The sequence below is a fragment of the Sinocyclocheilus rhinocerous genome, unplaced genomic scaffold (assembly GCF_001515625.1).
Source record: "Sinocyclocheilus rhinocerous isolate Xijiao unplaced genomic scaffold, SAMN03320098_v1.1 scaffold451, whole genome shotgun sequence".
NCBI classification, from domain to species: domain Eukaryota; kingdom Metazoa; phylum Chordata; class Actinopteri; order Cypriniformes; family Cyprinidae; genus Sinocyclocheilus; species Sinocyclocheilus rhinocerous.
Window position 1 is genome coordinate 110,179 of NW_015657491.1, and position 16,341 is coordinate 126,519.

The 16,341-nt window shown below is 36.9% G+C and overlaps 1 protein-coding gene across 2 annotated transcripts in view; it reads left to right on the plus strand.

The window, feature by feature from the left end:
- The window catches only part of LOC107721088 (nuclear receptor subfamily 6 group A member 1-A), a 117,367-nt gene that overhangs the window by 86,419 nt on the left and 14,607 nt on the right, over positions 1 to 16,341 (plus strand). Inside the window, exon 1 of one of the 2 annotated variants that reach the window (XM_016528946.1) lies at positions 8,945 to 9,076. The exons of the other annotated variant lie outside the window; for it this stretch is intronic. Coding sequence (XP_016384432.1) covers positions 9,061 to 9,076 — 16 coding nt within the window. The 5' untranslated portion in view covers positions 8,945 to 9,060. Of the gene's footprint in view, positions 1 to 8,944; positions 9,077 to 16,341 lie in introns of those variants that run through there. 2 annotated transcript variants of the gene reach the window in all.

Genomic DNA, 16,341 nt, shown 5'->3' on the forward strand with positions numbered 1-16,341 from the left:
ATTTAAAACCTTTTTTTTTTATTTAGAACTAATAATTTTTTTTAGTTTTTTAAATTGGTTACACCACTGGATATTTTCAGATCACTCATAATCACTTCATAAATACAAATTCCTCAGTGTATATATTTGTATAAATATTCCAAGTAGTCTCTTAATCAGTATGGGCTCATAAAGCATGCATAATCATTATAAAAGAAAGAGCAAAATGCTTAAAAACAGTTTTATCTGGTTTTAATGCATTACAGCATGTCACACTGTAGTATTCGGTCTCAACTGAATGAACAGACTCGCACACTCAGTGCTGTGCAGGTGTTTGTAAGTTTGTTGCGTTTCTGAATGGACCTTTGCTTTAGGAAACTTGACTGAGGTGATTTATTGGAATGCATCCCAGGGCTGTTCCTGTGCTTGGGGTGGAGAGGTTAACCACGCACTGCCTCAGTCAGCTGCATCTCTGCAAACCATTGTCACACAATTCCCAGAACTACTCTATAGAGCCAGAAGCCACCAATGAGGAAGATTCACAAATTAAAGAACTGATACAAATGAGTTCTTTAGAACACTACAATAAGTCATTCACGTGCTGGTTTCGGTCATTAAGTTGAGTCTTGTTCTGATGCATCATGCTTTTGGTGAGTCACGGTTTTGGTGAATACATTTAGGTTTCTTTTACAGAGCTCCCTGAGGCAAATCACCTGATTTCCTAACACCTGATTTAACTGTATTAACGGTAACACTTACCAGCCTAACCCATAGCTAGAATTAAACCGTATTGTTCTCTGTATTGAATGTATCACTCTTCATGTCTCAGTGCAAATAAACATTCATGTACAGCTTGCAGCAATGTCTGGGTGGGAGTCTGGCAGCCCGGGGAGCGTCACACATCTCTTTGCAGTGTACTGCTTCCCTCTGCTGGCTCAACTGACCAAGTGCTGGCTTTCTTTTCTTTTGTTTTTTAATTAACATTTACAACAGAAAAACAGATGTTTGGACACAATTTATAATATTTTTGTTGTGTCTCTTCCATTATTTTTGTCCAAATTTGGCTTATTTTAATGCTTTTTTAAATGCTCTTTTGCCCCTTGATCTAGGAAACTGCAAAATTTTTGTTATTTCACGATATATAAAATAAGTATAGTACTGTACAGCTGCCTGTGATTGAAATGCACACGAGAAAAGTAATAAGCAAATGTTTTTAAACTTTTTTTTTTTTTCAAAATTACTGTGGAATCAAGTATGTCAGATGTGTTTGCAAGTGGCTCAGTAAATAGTGATAATGAACTTTGCCTTCAAATTCAGGGAAAACAAGTACATTGGTCTCATTTTTTAATTGAGGAATATATTTCTTCAAGAATATGAGAAGGAGCTGGAAAAGTGGCACCTTTTAAAGAACAATCAGAGCTTCACAACGTTTGAGGACACTACAATAAGAAAGCATTTCATATTTCTCTTATAGTTGGAATGTCGACCAACTCTTTTTTTTTGGCTTGTTTTTTTTTTTCTAATAAAAAAAAAGTTATTTTTAATGTTCCTAAAAATAAAACATTTTATTCTGGATGCAACAAAATTAACAACAAATGGAAATTGTAATGGGAATGTTTTTTTCCCCTCATTTATGCTCATATTTTAATTTGAAACATACTTTTTCTTATTTCTCGTTGATTCAAATTGACCACTGACATGACACAACTTACCCCAAACATACTGCAGAGAAAGTGTCACTGAATCTTTTTTTAAATTTAAAAAAAATTTTTTTTTTTAAAGAAAACAATCTATGACCTTGTTCTATGAGCACAAAGAAACTGAAGTCTAGAATGGTTAATGTAAATTGAGACCCATATGATTACCTGTATGATGTTCTCAAATGAAATGATTTAGTGAAACTTTACCCCAATCTATTTGTGTATTTAACTAATAAAAAGGTGATTTTTAAAATGTTATAAAACCACCTGAAACATCAATTTTATATACAGTACCATATACAATGAAATGAACTTTTTTTATTACACTTTTGTTACACTTTAGTGTCATTTCTCTGAGTATTTACATACATGCTGAAACAAAATACCATTCCTCACCAGCATACTGTAGTGCAGAAGAAATACATACAAAGACATTACAACTTACAAGGTTAAGCAGCCAAAACATCTCCACACTCAGAATTAATAACTCTATAAGAAAATTAATCTGTCCTTTATAATAATGTCATAATGTCCTTTATACTGTGCTTAAATAGGAAAAACCCTTGACAGAAGACTAGCTGTCAGCGTGCTACAACAATGGTGAAGAGGTAGGAATGAACTGATATTAATGTAAATGTACATGAATGTATGTGGATCCACAAGCAATCACCCTCCTGATTGCTTATGGGAAGAAGCTGTTCAGCATCCTGCTGGATCTGCAGCAGATACTCCTGTACCTCTTCCCGGATGGCAAAAGAGAAAACATGCCACGCGACGGGTGGAAATGGTCTTTTATGATGGAGGTGGCTCTGAGAATGCAGCGCTGTTTGTAAACATCCATCAGGGAAGGGAGAGAGGCACCAGTGATTTTCCTGGCTGTCTTCACTATCCTATTGAGCTGCTGCTGTTCCTGAACCTTACAACTCCCGAACCATGAAGTGAGGCAGTAGGTCAAGATGCTTTCAGTGGTTCTCCTATAGAAGCTGGTAAGGAGATGGTTAAGGAGACCTGCCTTTCTAAGTCTCCGAAGGGAATGTAACCGCTGTTGGGCTTTTCTGACGACTGCCATGGTGTTCAAAGTCATCACACAAGTGAGCGCCCAGAAATTTGATAAAATTCGATAGCACCATCAATGGTTAGTGGTAAGAGTAGGTGGTTGCCTCTCCTAAAATCTGTCACCATCTCCTTAGGTTTGTCCACGTTGAGGGCAAGTTCATGATGTTTGCAAACTCTCAGAAGAAAAGGTACAACAGCTGTCACTGGGGTGGTACCTTTTCAAAAGATACACTTTTGTACCTTTTAGGTACTAATATGTACACTTTAGGTACTAATATGTACCTTTAAAGGGTTAGTTCACCCAAAAATAAAAATTCTGTCATTAATTACTCACGCTCGTGTTGTTTCAAACCCGTAAGACCTTCGTTCATTTTCGGAACACAATTGAAGATATTTTTGATGAAATCTGAGGGCTCTCTGACCCTCCCATATGATGACGTCATTACGCCGGATCTGGGTCAGCGCCGCCACACGCTCACGTCATGATACTGTCGTGAACGCGCGTCTACAAGTGACGCAGTAGAGCCGAAAATGTGGAATAAAGTTGTTATTTTTGTTTTCTTTGCGCAATAAAGTATTCTCGTAGCTTCGTAACTTTACAGTTGAACCACTGATGTCACACGGACTACTTTGTCGATCATCTTGGTACTTTTCTGGACCTTGAATGTGGTAGTTACCTTGCTGTCTATGGGGAGGGTCAGAGAGCCCTCAGATTTCATCAAAAATATCTTAAATTGTGTTCCGAAGATGAACGAAGGTCTTACGGGTTTGAAACAACACGAGGGTGAGTAATTAATGACAGAATTTTCAATTTTGGCTGAACTAACCCTTTAAGGTACCATTATGGACTCTTTTGGTACAAAGGTGTGCCTTTTGAAAAGGTACCGCCCCAGTGACAACTTTTGTACCTTTTTTTCTGAGAGTGCACCATGATGTAAACTGCTCTACCCATATGCAGCCTCATCATTGTCACTTATGAGACCCACTACTGTTGTATTGTCAGCATACTTGATAATATGGTTGGTGCTTACTCTTGCAGTACAGTCATGGGGGGAAGCAGGCAGAACAAAAGGGGGCTCAAGACGCAGCCTTGCAGAGAGCCTTGCATTGTTCTTGAAACATCACTGGCCACCTTGACTGTCTGCCGCTGCTGTGTCAAGAAGTTAAGAAGCCAGTTGCAGGTGCTTGTGTCCACCTCTAGCATCCTCAGCTTCTCCACCAACTGTTGTGGAATGATCATATTAAAAGCCGAACTGAAATCAATGAAGAGGATCCGGGCATTATTGTTCTTCCTCTCTAAGTGCGACAGCATGAGATGGAGTGTAGTAGAAATGGCATCCTCCGTAGATCGGTTGGTTCTATAAGCGAACTGTAGGGGGTCCAGATTAGCAGGAAGAAAGTTCTTAATGTGCTGCATGACCAGCCGCTCAAATCATTTCATTATAATTGGTGTAAGGGCCACAGGGCGAAAATCATTTAAGCAGACTGGATTCGGCGGCTTCGGAACAGAATGGCACTTTTGAGGCAAGTAGGCACTACTGCCTGACTGAGGGAGATATTGAAAATGTCTGCAAATACACTTTATTTTTACTCCTGCATACATTTTAACCTATATTTTTCATGAGACGAGTTCATGGACATGTTATTTGTCATATTACTATAAGCCATATCCATTCATACAATACTTTGTGGAACAGATTCTATCCAGCAACCATTCATGTCTTTATTGTATTTGTGTTCTTAGCATCTCATATCTCTCCTCTACAGGGAACAATAGTGTCAGGAGTGACCATTACAATGTGATGAGCTTCAGAGGTCGATCAATAACCAAAGCCTTGGAAAGAGAAAAGGAAGGCTCAGTTGTAATGAAATCTGTTGCGTCCTAAATCCAATCTAGTCTGGAGTGGCCGTGACCCCACATAACTCGAGTCACTCATTCATCATTCACATCACAGCTTATGGAATAATTAGCAGTGTTTTAAAAAGATCAATTTTCTCTTTTGAATCCTGGGTTGGTGCATTTATTCTTTTGTTTCTGTTGAATGTGTATCGGGGTGGATAGTTTGACTGGTGGTTTAACTGTGTGTGTGTGTGTGCCTTGTTGTCATCAAATGTATTTATTTATTTTTTGGCCACTTGACAGCAATATTCAAGAGAGGACAGGAAATAAGGGCAAGGGGGGGAAACAGGATCAGGAAATGACAAGCCAAACTCGAACCTGTCGCGCATTGTGAGCACAGTGACTCAACGTATAGGCAAACGCTATCTCGCTGTTTAATTTGTTTTTGTTTTGTTTTGTGTTTTTTTTTTCTTTTTTTTTCTCTTAAGTATCTTGAAAAAAAGCATCACAGTTTCCACAAAAATATGAAGCAGCACAATATTGTTTCAACACTGATAATAATAATAAATGTTTCTTTGCAAGTCAGCATATTAGAATGATTTCTAAAGGATCATGTGACACTGGAGTAATGATGCTGAAAATTCAGCTTTACATCACAGGAATAAATAACATTTTAAAATGTATTCAAATAGAAGACAGTGATTTTAAATAGTAATATTTCATAATTCGATTTTTTTGGAGATACATAACTATTGGCAAGAGCAGGCCAGTATTTTAGCTTTATTGGACAACTTCTATCCTACAAATATCTCAAACCTTAAAACAAATGAATGCTGCTTTATGTTTAGAAAAGTCTCATATGTGACGGTCTAAGGGTTTTATATGTTAAAAATTCCCATACCCATCAAAACACCCATAACCTGTGCATATTGTTTGGATATTAACATACTGCCCATAATCCTTCTACTGTCCTTGGCTGGTTGTGCTGTATCAAAATAATGGGTTGTTTAGAATTATTTGCAGGTAACGAATAGGAATTGGGTCATGACCGTGACCCTACCCTCAGACCCACTCGTAGCCTATTCTAGTGCCTCCGTCCGCGCACAAGCTCACAGGAAATGCAACATACTTCGGTCAACTTTGACCTCGGGGTCAAACCAGCTGATTATGCCATTCATCCTGCACGTGCTAAGTAGAAGGGTCAGGAAGGATACGGCAAGGTCAAGGGTGACATATGGTCTCTTCCCATTGGCTAATCTCCTGTTCATCAAGTTTGATCACCTATTAAAAATGACAAGCCAAGGTCAAACCCACACAGTGGATCCTTTCGGACTGAAGCTTGTGTGTTGTATTAATCCTCTCTTTAATGAAGGCTCAATGCATGCAGGCAAAAATGCGGTTTCTACACCTCGTTCCCTTGTTAACTTGGCGCACAGTCTCACAAGGTTAATATTTTAATAAGATTAATTACTGTAGCCAGTCTAATTAGATTTAAACTCAGGAGAGAAAGTAAACCGTCTCTGTTTAAACACATGACTGAGTTTTGCAGCGTTTGAGGCGGAAAATGCTTTTGTTGTTGCAATTCATGAGTTCATAAGGGGAATATGACTTTTTCAATTGCACGTTATACACCAGGGAGTTTGAGAAGATGGATCAAGGTCATAATATTCAAACACGAAACTTTGCTTTGATTGGTTCTATTATAAACACCATCAAATTTCATAAGCCCATTCAATTTCGCCTCATGCTGGGCAAAACTGGCAAACCTTAGTGTGGTTTCTCTATGTTCTTTAATTACAGCTGCAAAAGGTTTTGGTCTGGCTGAATGTACCAGATCTGTTGCTTTTAAATGCTTTAGTGGGAATTTTATATAGTTATGTCAACAAAACTCGAGCAACCAATCACGCTTTGAACGTATACGTTGGGCCACTTAAGTTTTAGTGGCAGATCTATCGGCTTTAGATGATGAAATCAGTACTGCCAGCCGAGGGGAAAAGCCTGTTGATGTTTCTGAGAAATTCCTTGACAGGCTTTTTTAGGTCAGGTTGTGACTGAGAGCATATGATGAAGACCCTCTTAGAGAGGCATTACTGCGTGGCAGTCTGGGAAATGACACTGTCTGTGAATCGCAGTGGGTTGTGTGCTGGGAACATTTGTTGTGCTGTAATATCACTTCCTTTATTCTTTCCTTCACACGCAACATGGTTATGTTATCAAGGCCAACAACAGAATGCTTCTCTTTGCCAAACTGTTCCTTCCTTTACACTAATTTACAATGGAGATCACAGTTTCCACAAAAATGCCATAGTAACTACAGTTAATGTTGCTATAAATCATAATAAATCATCATGTCAGATCTTCTTCAAACCATTTTAGAATCTCTTTTTTTTTAGTTTTGAGATTTTATATTTGTTTGTTTGTTTAGTTTACTGTTTAGTTTTTTTGTTTGTTTTTTTTTTGTTTAATATTTTTTAATTAGCTTTTGGTGTTTTGTTGAAATTTTTTTTTTTAAATTTTTTAATTTTTTTATTGATGTGTGCGGACTGTTAATAGCTAACTTTTATGTTTAGGTTTTATGTGTTTTGTTTTATTTTTTGTTTTGTCTTTTGTTTTGTTGAATTTTGATTTGTATTTTGTTTTGTTCTGTGGGGGTGCTGATTGTTAATAGTTTAGTTTTGTGTTTGAAGTTTTATGTATTTTATGTTAAATTTTATTTTGTGTTTATTGTTTTGTTAAATTTATTGTTTTAATTTTATTGATGTGTGCTGATTGTTAATAGTTTAGTTTTGTGTTTTATGTTTTGTTTTGTGTCTTGTTGAATTTTGGTTTGTTTTGTTGTTGTTTGTTATTTTGTGTTTTATTTTTTTGTTTCATTTTGTTGACATTTTTGTTGAAATATATTTAATTTTTTGTTTTGATGAATTTTGATTTGTATATTCTTTGTTTTGTTTTGTTTTATGTATGAGTGCTGATTGTTAATAGTTTGTTTTGTGTTTTATGTTTTAAGTTTTATGTATTTTGTTTTGTGTTTTATTTAAGTTTTGTCTTGTTTTTTTTTCTTGTTTTGTTTTTTGAACTGTAGTATCTGTCTTTCATGTGTGAAAACTGTGTTTTTTTTGTGGTGAATTTTTGTAGTGGGAGTCTATAGCACTTATTCAGTCAGGTGAAAGGTCAATGAACAGTCTTTCCAGATCCAATACCTTCACTGTTGTCCTCCCATACAAAGCATGTGCAACAGTCAAGGTTTCTAAATCAGGTGTTTGCTTGTTTGAGGTCAGACCCAAGTCAATATCTAATGTTTGGGTGTATCTTATATTATTTAGTCATGTTTGGAGATGAGAAGGCATTTGAAAACAAAAGGCACGACTGTGTCATTGTGATTGCTGAATGTCCGCAGCTCTCCAGCACGCATGAAGATAATTAAATGCATTTAGCTTATGTGTCAGTGGTAGCCTTAGGGTCAAACCCAGCCGTGCTGCGACAGCTGCAGCAGAAACTTGAACCTCCTCCGACTTCATACTCGACTACACCCGCCCCTCCTCACCTCTACATGACAAAGTCCAACACAGTCCCTCTCCTCCTCCCTCACCCCCTCTCAACCCCTTCCTGACTCCCCTGTTGCATTTGAATGTGAAAAGCCTCTTATGTGTGGCTCGGGGAGGGGGCGTCATTAGTCTTAGCAGAGGCTAATGCTATCACACAGGCTTGAACTGGATTGGGGGGATCTTCTCTTTCCTTGGGGTCCTAGAAGCACCCATAATCTATGCTTTACATTTAATTTAGAATGGTTTAGTTTAATATCAATTTAGAATGTTAAATAAAAACAATATTAATTTTAGATTGTTAAATTTAAAACATGCCTCAGCCCAATTTAATTCTACAGGTTGCAGCTATGGGAGTTTTTAGAAACTTTTTGACTAAAAATGTCTCAATAATGACATTATTATTATTAATACTAAATATACAGAATGGCAACATGGGATTACGTGATGTATTTTTGTTAGCATGGCTTCCAGTTAGCTGTTGTGCTTCAAGCTTAGCACACTTTGACATCAAAACAGCTCAATTTAATCTGTCACTGCGTTGAGGTTTGCAGCGTTTGACCGTCTTCTGCTGCACTTCTGCTGACTTTGAAAGAAGCGAACGAGAGAAAGGTAGAGCGAGTCAGAGAGGGAGGGAGGAGGCTTGCATTGTTCAGCAGTAGGGTAAAATAGGGCTATCAGTTCCACTCAGATAACCCCCGCATTGCCATTGGCCCTCCGGCCACACCGTGACCCCTGGGGCCTGAACTCAGCGGTCATGTGACCGGGCTGAAACTGACCAGCAGGGCTGAGGCTGAGAGGCGGATCAGTGAGAGTCAGAACAGAGGAGAGGAGGGAGCAAAGAGAAAGAAGAGGAGGACAAGAAAAGAGTCATGAGGCCTACGCTGTTCCTGAGGAGGATACATGTATGAATGGATGACAGGGAGACCAGGAGAGACATGAAATGGATTCGTGGGAAGGTAAGAAAAACACCAAGAAGGGACCAGAGGGCATATTTCATAGAGATGGGGGTTTGTTAGCAAGGCTGTAAAAGACGGTATGTGCTGATATCAGATTAATGGTGTATCTAATGTACAAGCAAATAAGTCCCATCCTAGTACTCTTAGTGTTTCTGAAAGGTAAACCTGCTAAAGCTAACAGCTGTAGGAAGAATTGGACTGTGTATTTTCTCTTTTTTTTAGCAGTCCGAGATATATTTTTCCTCTTGAAACCTCAAAATCCTGTTCACTAGATGTTTGTAAAGCCAATATCATTAATATTTCATTCAGCTATCCGCCTTATTTTTAACACAATAGCTGATAAGCCAAATTTTAACTTGAATGTCAGTCACTTCCAGTTATTTTATCTGTAAAAAAAACAGTCTGTTATGCTGCTTAATGTTGCAAACTGTTATTTGCTATCATATTAATTTATTGTCTTTAGCGCAAATCGTTTCACGGTTTACGCCACTTTGTTATTATTTTACTTATAATGATAAATCATATGTCTTGCATATTCACAAAAAAGGCACAGTAATTGTTTATGCGTCATCCTTTGAACAGTATTTTCAATCTATTTTAATTCATATCTACATCTATTTATTGTAGGATGCAACTGTAAATGCGAATGTTATGCCGATTGAAGCTTAGTAACCAATTTCTAGGCGTGTTTATTTAGTTGAGCTCTTAGTAAATCAGGTTTGGTTTTGCGAAACACTGTTTTTGCCAGTCAATTGTCGATTTTTTTGAACGAGACGTTGTTTAGCTCTGCGACTATAATCGAGCTGATCGCAAATTGTTTATGGACTGCATGTTTTAGCAATTTTTAGTTTGCACAATATGTTGTTTTATTTTCTGTCTAGCATCGTTCGGCCATGTTGCAACATTCGGCTCATTTTTTTCCCTCTCTCTCAGGAGTTTGGTGGCTCGTGCTTGTGTATTTAGTGCGTTTATGGTGATAGTGTGTGTGCTCTGTGGTATGCGGGCTGTGGCCCATCTGGAAAAGGTTTTCTGTGCTGAGCAGGCAGCTGTCCTCATGCGATGCGAGCGGGGGTCAGCGAGGCTCCACGCTCATCTGGTTAAACCCCCGATACATTCACACAACCCCCACGCACGCCCCCCGCGTGGGTTTATCACTGTAGCCCAAACTTCACCCCTCAGTGCTCGAGATTTTATCAGTTTGGCCACATAATTGTATCTCAGTTTGCTCTGTAATGATCATAGACCTTTCTGGTGCAATAGCACTCACTGTGATGTCACACACTACATTAAAGGTCAAAAAGTATTGCGTCTTAAAGCAGTGGCCTTGGACCTTGACACCAAACATAACCCTTTAGCAACTCCTTAATAAATCTACTATTATAAAAATCAATATCTCCAACCATTCCTAAATGGCAGCATGCAAGAATTGGTTGCTTCGTCCATTGTTCCTCCTGCTCGTTTTGTTAACAAAAACACAGGGTTGAGAAGTGTGTATGTTAAACGCATACGTGCTGACTACTGAACAAATGTGATATTAGCTTTCTGTCTGCCCTGTGTTAGTTTTAAGCCCAATTTTTAGCCCACCAATGACCTTCCTCAAAGGCTGGTGTGAAAATGCGTTCACATAATGACGGAAGGTGCAAACGGCTCTTTCCGTGTCGGTCTCATTTACTTATTTCAGGTGCTTTCTTAAAAAAAAAACACCTTTTGATAAGTTAATGCCGTTCAGAAAAGGTGTGACCTTGCCAATAAATTCAGTGACTATTTCAAACGGTTAAAATACCTGGAGGCTTGTTTAGGAATAAATCAATCGTAACACCTTGCATGTTTTAAATAGTTTGCTTTCGGGCTTCACACATTTTCCTAGTCTAAACGCACACATTTATATAATTGTCTAAAAAAGCGATGCACCTAAAAAGCAATTATGAAGTAATTTCATATATTGAAGTAGTATCAAATATTTTAAATAAGATTCAATGGCATGTTTCAGATTAAATTGAACACCTCGGCTGCTTTTCATGTTGTTGCTTTTATATGACATTGATTTGAACAGCTTAGTTAGATGAGAGTTTAAATATGTAATCTACATAAACACACACTTTTTTTATGTAAAGCCAGTTTAGGCCAGTTTGAGCAAATGCATCAGCCAATAATCACTCTGTTACAGTTAATGTGTTTGTTCTAACAGCAGCCTTGTGAACAGTTAATAAATATGAATAAAAATAATAAAATAAATAAAAAACACCATTTTAATAATGCTATTAATATTAAATTAAATATATTTAAATACTTAAAAATAGTGTTATGTTATGTTACGTTATAATAATTTGTTGCCATTATATCAGCCATTATCCACTGCTTTAAATGATGTCGGCTATTTAAAACCCATATTGGCCCAGCATTAGCTGTTGTTATGCATTCTTAACAAGCGATTATGATAACAACAGGTTTGCGAAAGGAACCTGGGCGGCACTTTGAGAGCACTGTGGCTTTGTGATTGAATTTGAATGTACCTCGATTGAAAAATGCCACAGTATTGTACTGGAGGGTGAATATGTTCAAGGGTGGTATGTGAAAACACTATTGTGTGTGTGGGGGAGCTGAAAGGACACTGTACATGACTCCTCCTCCTAATCCTATTCTCGTGCCGCCCATCTCCCCTGTTATTGTTTCCGACAGAAGGGGGTGATCTCTCAGGGTCTTCACTCATCCCTCTGTCTCCTCTTCCTCTTATTCCTTTCTCTCGTCTCTCCTGCTCTGTTTTTCCATGCATTTTTCCATCAGCTCCATTCGTCACTCTTCCATGCAGGAAGTCACCTCTGTGGTGGAGGGGTGTTTGTGTGCGCTCATACACACGGGGGAGGGGGATTCAAGCCAAGTGAAGATCAATAGCAGCAGAGGACATCAGGGTGTACAGGTTCAGCCATTCTGGGCTAAATTTAGTAACTAAAACCTGTTCAGGAAGTGGCCTTTCTGCTCACCAACAAATGAGCCCGTGTCAACATCTACACTCTCAAAAGTAAAGGGTTTTTGCAGAGTTGGCCTAGAAGAACCATTTTGGTTTCTCAAAGGACCTTTCATGGAACATCCATTTTTTTTAGTGTGACAAACATTTAAAAAATCCAAAGATTCTTTTTACACTATAAAGAACCTCTTATGGAATGAAAAGATCCCATGGATGTTAAAGGTTCTTCATGGACCCATCAATGCCAATAAAGAACCTTTAATTTTAAGAGTGAAAAATTATGAAAAAAAATGTTGTAGGAATTGCTTTGAAAGATTTTTACTCCGATTTTGCCAGTAAATTTCACAAATAATTACAAAGAAACAGCAAGTAGCACATTGAATTCAACGTGAAATTTTGAAGTAGAAGGACAGAATAGTAGTTTCTCCAATAATCTTTTTTTAATTTAAAACTTCAAAAAAAATGAATTATCACTGCTTCTATTCGTTTAAGGGCTGCACTGTAGCTGAAACCCTTCTGGTACGAGATGGTCACCTCACAAAAATTACACAAAACTCTTTTTCCCCATTATAGACTAGAATCATTCGTAATTTGATGAGCTGCACAAAAATTTGAGTCTCATGCTGTAGACTTATTGTTCATCTAAATGGTTTTTAAGTCAATCAAAACTAGTGAACAAGTAAACACATCTGTTCCACCTTTATTTGACCCTCTAACTCTAACACTTTCTATTCTATTTTAATTCTACTTTATCTATATTTATCTTTTGTATTTTTTTATTAAAAAAAAACCCACAAAAAAACCCCAAACACTAGCTTTCTATTTTTTCTATTCTATCTACTTGTTTTTCTTTGTGTATGTGCGTGTATATGTGTGTGTGTATAATATATATATATATATATATATATATATATATATTCACCTTGCTATGTGTACTGTGTTGGGCTAACCGAGACTTGTCATTTGCACTTATATATTGTTGCTCTTTTGTTAGTTTTGACTGCTTTTATTGTCCTCATTTGTAAGTCGCTTTGGATAAAAGCGTCTGCTAAATGACTAAATGTAAATGTAAGTCAGTCACTTCAGATGAAACTAAGATGAAGTTTTCAGAGCCCTCGACTGTATTAATTTGTTGACCCATAAACCCAGATAGCGGATCTCTGATCTGGTGAGCTAAGAAAAACAGCTGCCCTTGCAATGAGGGATCAATAGGGCTCGGTGTCTTGTGTAATGTTTGCAAATATTTCAGGTTTTGATGTGTTTTATCTGCTGATGGCCTTTATTGATTTTGTTAAGCTAACTATAGATGCTACTGAGAGGCCAAACAATGTCCAAGATGTAGAAACGCAGCGATGTGGATGAACGTGTCAATATTCTGATGTAACTTCATTACTCTGTGCCTCCTTAATGCCGTTTGGCTGCGAGGTTCAAATTTTCACTTTTGTTTCATCAAGGTTTCAGTTCATTGGCCTTCTGATGGTTTCATGTAGCTGGTGATATAATATACAAGATAATTAAATAGCTTGGGATCATTAAGATTTATAATATTTTTGAAAGAAGTCCCCTTTGCTCACCAAGGCTGCATTTATGTGATCAAAAATACAGTAAAAACGGTAATATTGTGAAATATTATTACAATTTAAATGAACCGTTTTCTATGTGAATATATTTTAAAATGTAATTTATTCCTGTGATGCAAAGCTGAATTTTTAGCATCATTACTCCAGACTTCAGAAATCATTCTAATATGCTGATTTGCTTCTCAAGAAACATTTCATCTTTACTTAATACAAGTATTATTTAAGTAGTAAGTATTCATCTTATTTCCCCCAAACTTGTGAACTGTACTGTATAATGAATGCATCTTGAACATCTCAAAATTTATAATGATTTCACAAGGTTCAAAATGGGAAGAAACTTGCAACCGACAGAGCGAACTGTTGGCAGAAACACATTTACGTGACGCACCAAGCTTTTCTTAGAGCTCCAGGATTAATTCGGTCTATGTAAGCAGAATGGTTTGCTTTACATTAAGACCGAGCCTCAGTGTAATTACCACATGCTAATTCCAGGCCTCTTGTGATGGTTATGAGATTACTACAGTGTGCAGGTCAAAGGGGGAGGGGCAGCAGAGAGTCTTCTCATTCTTTCTTTCATGCTTTGGGTTTGAGAAAGGCTGAGCTTGTCATGACTGGAAGTGTGGAGCTCGGATGATTAACATGACACTGTCCAGGCTGTGGAGGTGGTGAGGAGATCCGAACAGGATCGGTGGGTACTTGAAATCAGTCGGGATAGAGAACATACTCTGATTTAACCAGCATGTCCGTGATCCACCCCAGATTGCCGTTTGGCTTGGCATTGTTCAAGAAAAATTAGATCTCAATTGATTTTTGAAATCATTTGATTTATGTATAGACATATTTGACGGGGTTAAGCATCTGCAAAAAGTGAAAGGTGTGCATATAGATAATACGCAGGAGGAAAAGTTGAGTAAGAGCGGAAAAGTACAGGACAGAACCCCCACCACCTCATGCCCGCTCAGCTGGGATTGATTGTAATGGAAACGAAAGACAAAGCCCTTGTAGAGAGTTAGACCTCTGTCTTTCTCTCTCTCTCTCTCTCTCTCTCTCTCTCTCCCCATCCTCCGCTCTCTGCTCGCCATCATCTGTTCTGTCCTCCCATCCTCCGCTGCTGAGACGCACACCTGCCCGGACACATGGCCATTGCTTTACATAAAACATACACATCCTTATAAACATTCACCACTGTAATCAGTGTTTCTGTAACTGTTACTAGTGTAAAATAAAAATACATTAAAAGAGATAGTATTGACACTTAATAGTGCCTTGTGTAAAAAGTTTTCTGAATTTTTTAACAATAGTGACACCAAGTTTTTTGTAAAAGTAACTGTAGTAGGGTTAATATGATATTTTGATAATTTCATTAAATTTTAAATTATTAGGCTGTATTATTTGATCAAACATACAGTAAAAACAGTAATATTGTGAAATATTATTACAATTTAAAATAAGTGTTTTCTGTGTGAATATATTTTAAAATATAATTTATTCCTGTGATGTAAAGCCAAATTTTTGTGTCACATGATCCATCAGAAATCATTCTAATATGTTGATTTGCTGCTCAAAAAAGATTACTTTTTATTATTATCAATGTTGATCAATTATCAACAGTTACTTAATATTTTTGTGAGAACCTTAATAAATAGTTTTTATTTAAATTTTTTTTTGATGAATAGACAATTCAAAAGAAAAGCATTTATTTGAAATAGAAATATCTTGTAATATTATATATGTCACTTTTGATAAATTTATTGTATTCTTGCTGAATATACATATTATTTTTTATTTTAAAAAAAATCTACGGTAGTGTATTTTCTGTCATATTTTCACTTGACTAGAAATATTTCTCATGATGTTAAAAACATTTTGATCTGTTCATTTCTGCTTAAATGCTTGAAATTATTTTGTAGACAAAAACAACTTGTACAACTTGTATGTAGACAAAAATAACTTAACGTATGGATTTCTGTGTAAGTAATCTAAAGTCTAAATAACTTGAGCATTTAATGTGAGATTTTCATTTTTTTTTTATATACTGTACTTCTATTGAGCTGTATTTTTAGTCACATACCGAGATCAGTGTCACTGTTTAAAAGGCAGGCTCTGCATTTCCTGCTTGTGGTAAAGTTTGGACTGAAACCCGGCCTGACCTCAGGGTAACAATGCAGGTTTTAATAGGTGCAGTGGGGGGTCTGAGCTCTGTGAGTGTGGAGGGTGGGGGACACACAGCCCAAAGCAACAGGAAAGATTCAGATCAATGGATAAACCTGACTTTTTCATTCTGCCACACATTCAACACGCCTCTCAGTCACTTGAATTGGACGAGTACATAATAGCATAAGGGAATGAATCTCACCAAACTGGTCAAGAACATGTCCAGGTCATAGGGATGTAACGATTCACTCAACTCACGATTCGATTCGATTCACAATTTTGATTTCACGATTCGATTCACAATTTTTTTTTTTTTTTACAAAATGAGATTTAAGACAAATTATAAATTAAATGTGTCCTTTTATCATTGCTTGGACAATCATATTTTGCCGCAAATTCAAAAGCAATAAATAAGAAAAAATATTTGATTAAAATGCATTTTTAAAGATCATTTGTAAAGACCATTTTAAAGACCATTATTGTTTGTTGTTTTTATTTTTGAAATATAGTCTAAAATGCTGGTTTGCTGCTCAAGTAACATTTCTGATTATTATCATTGTTGAAAA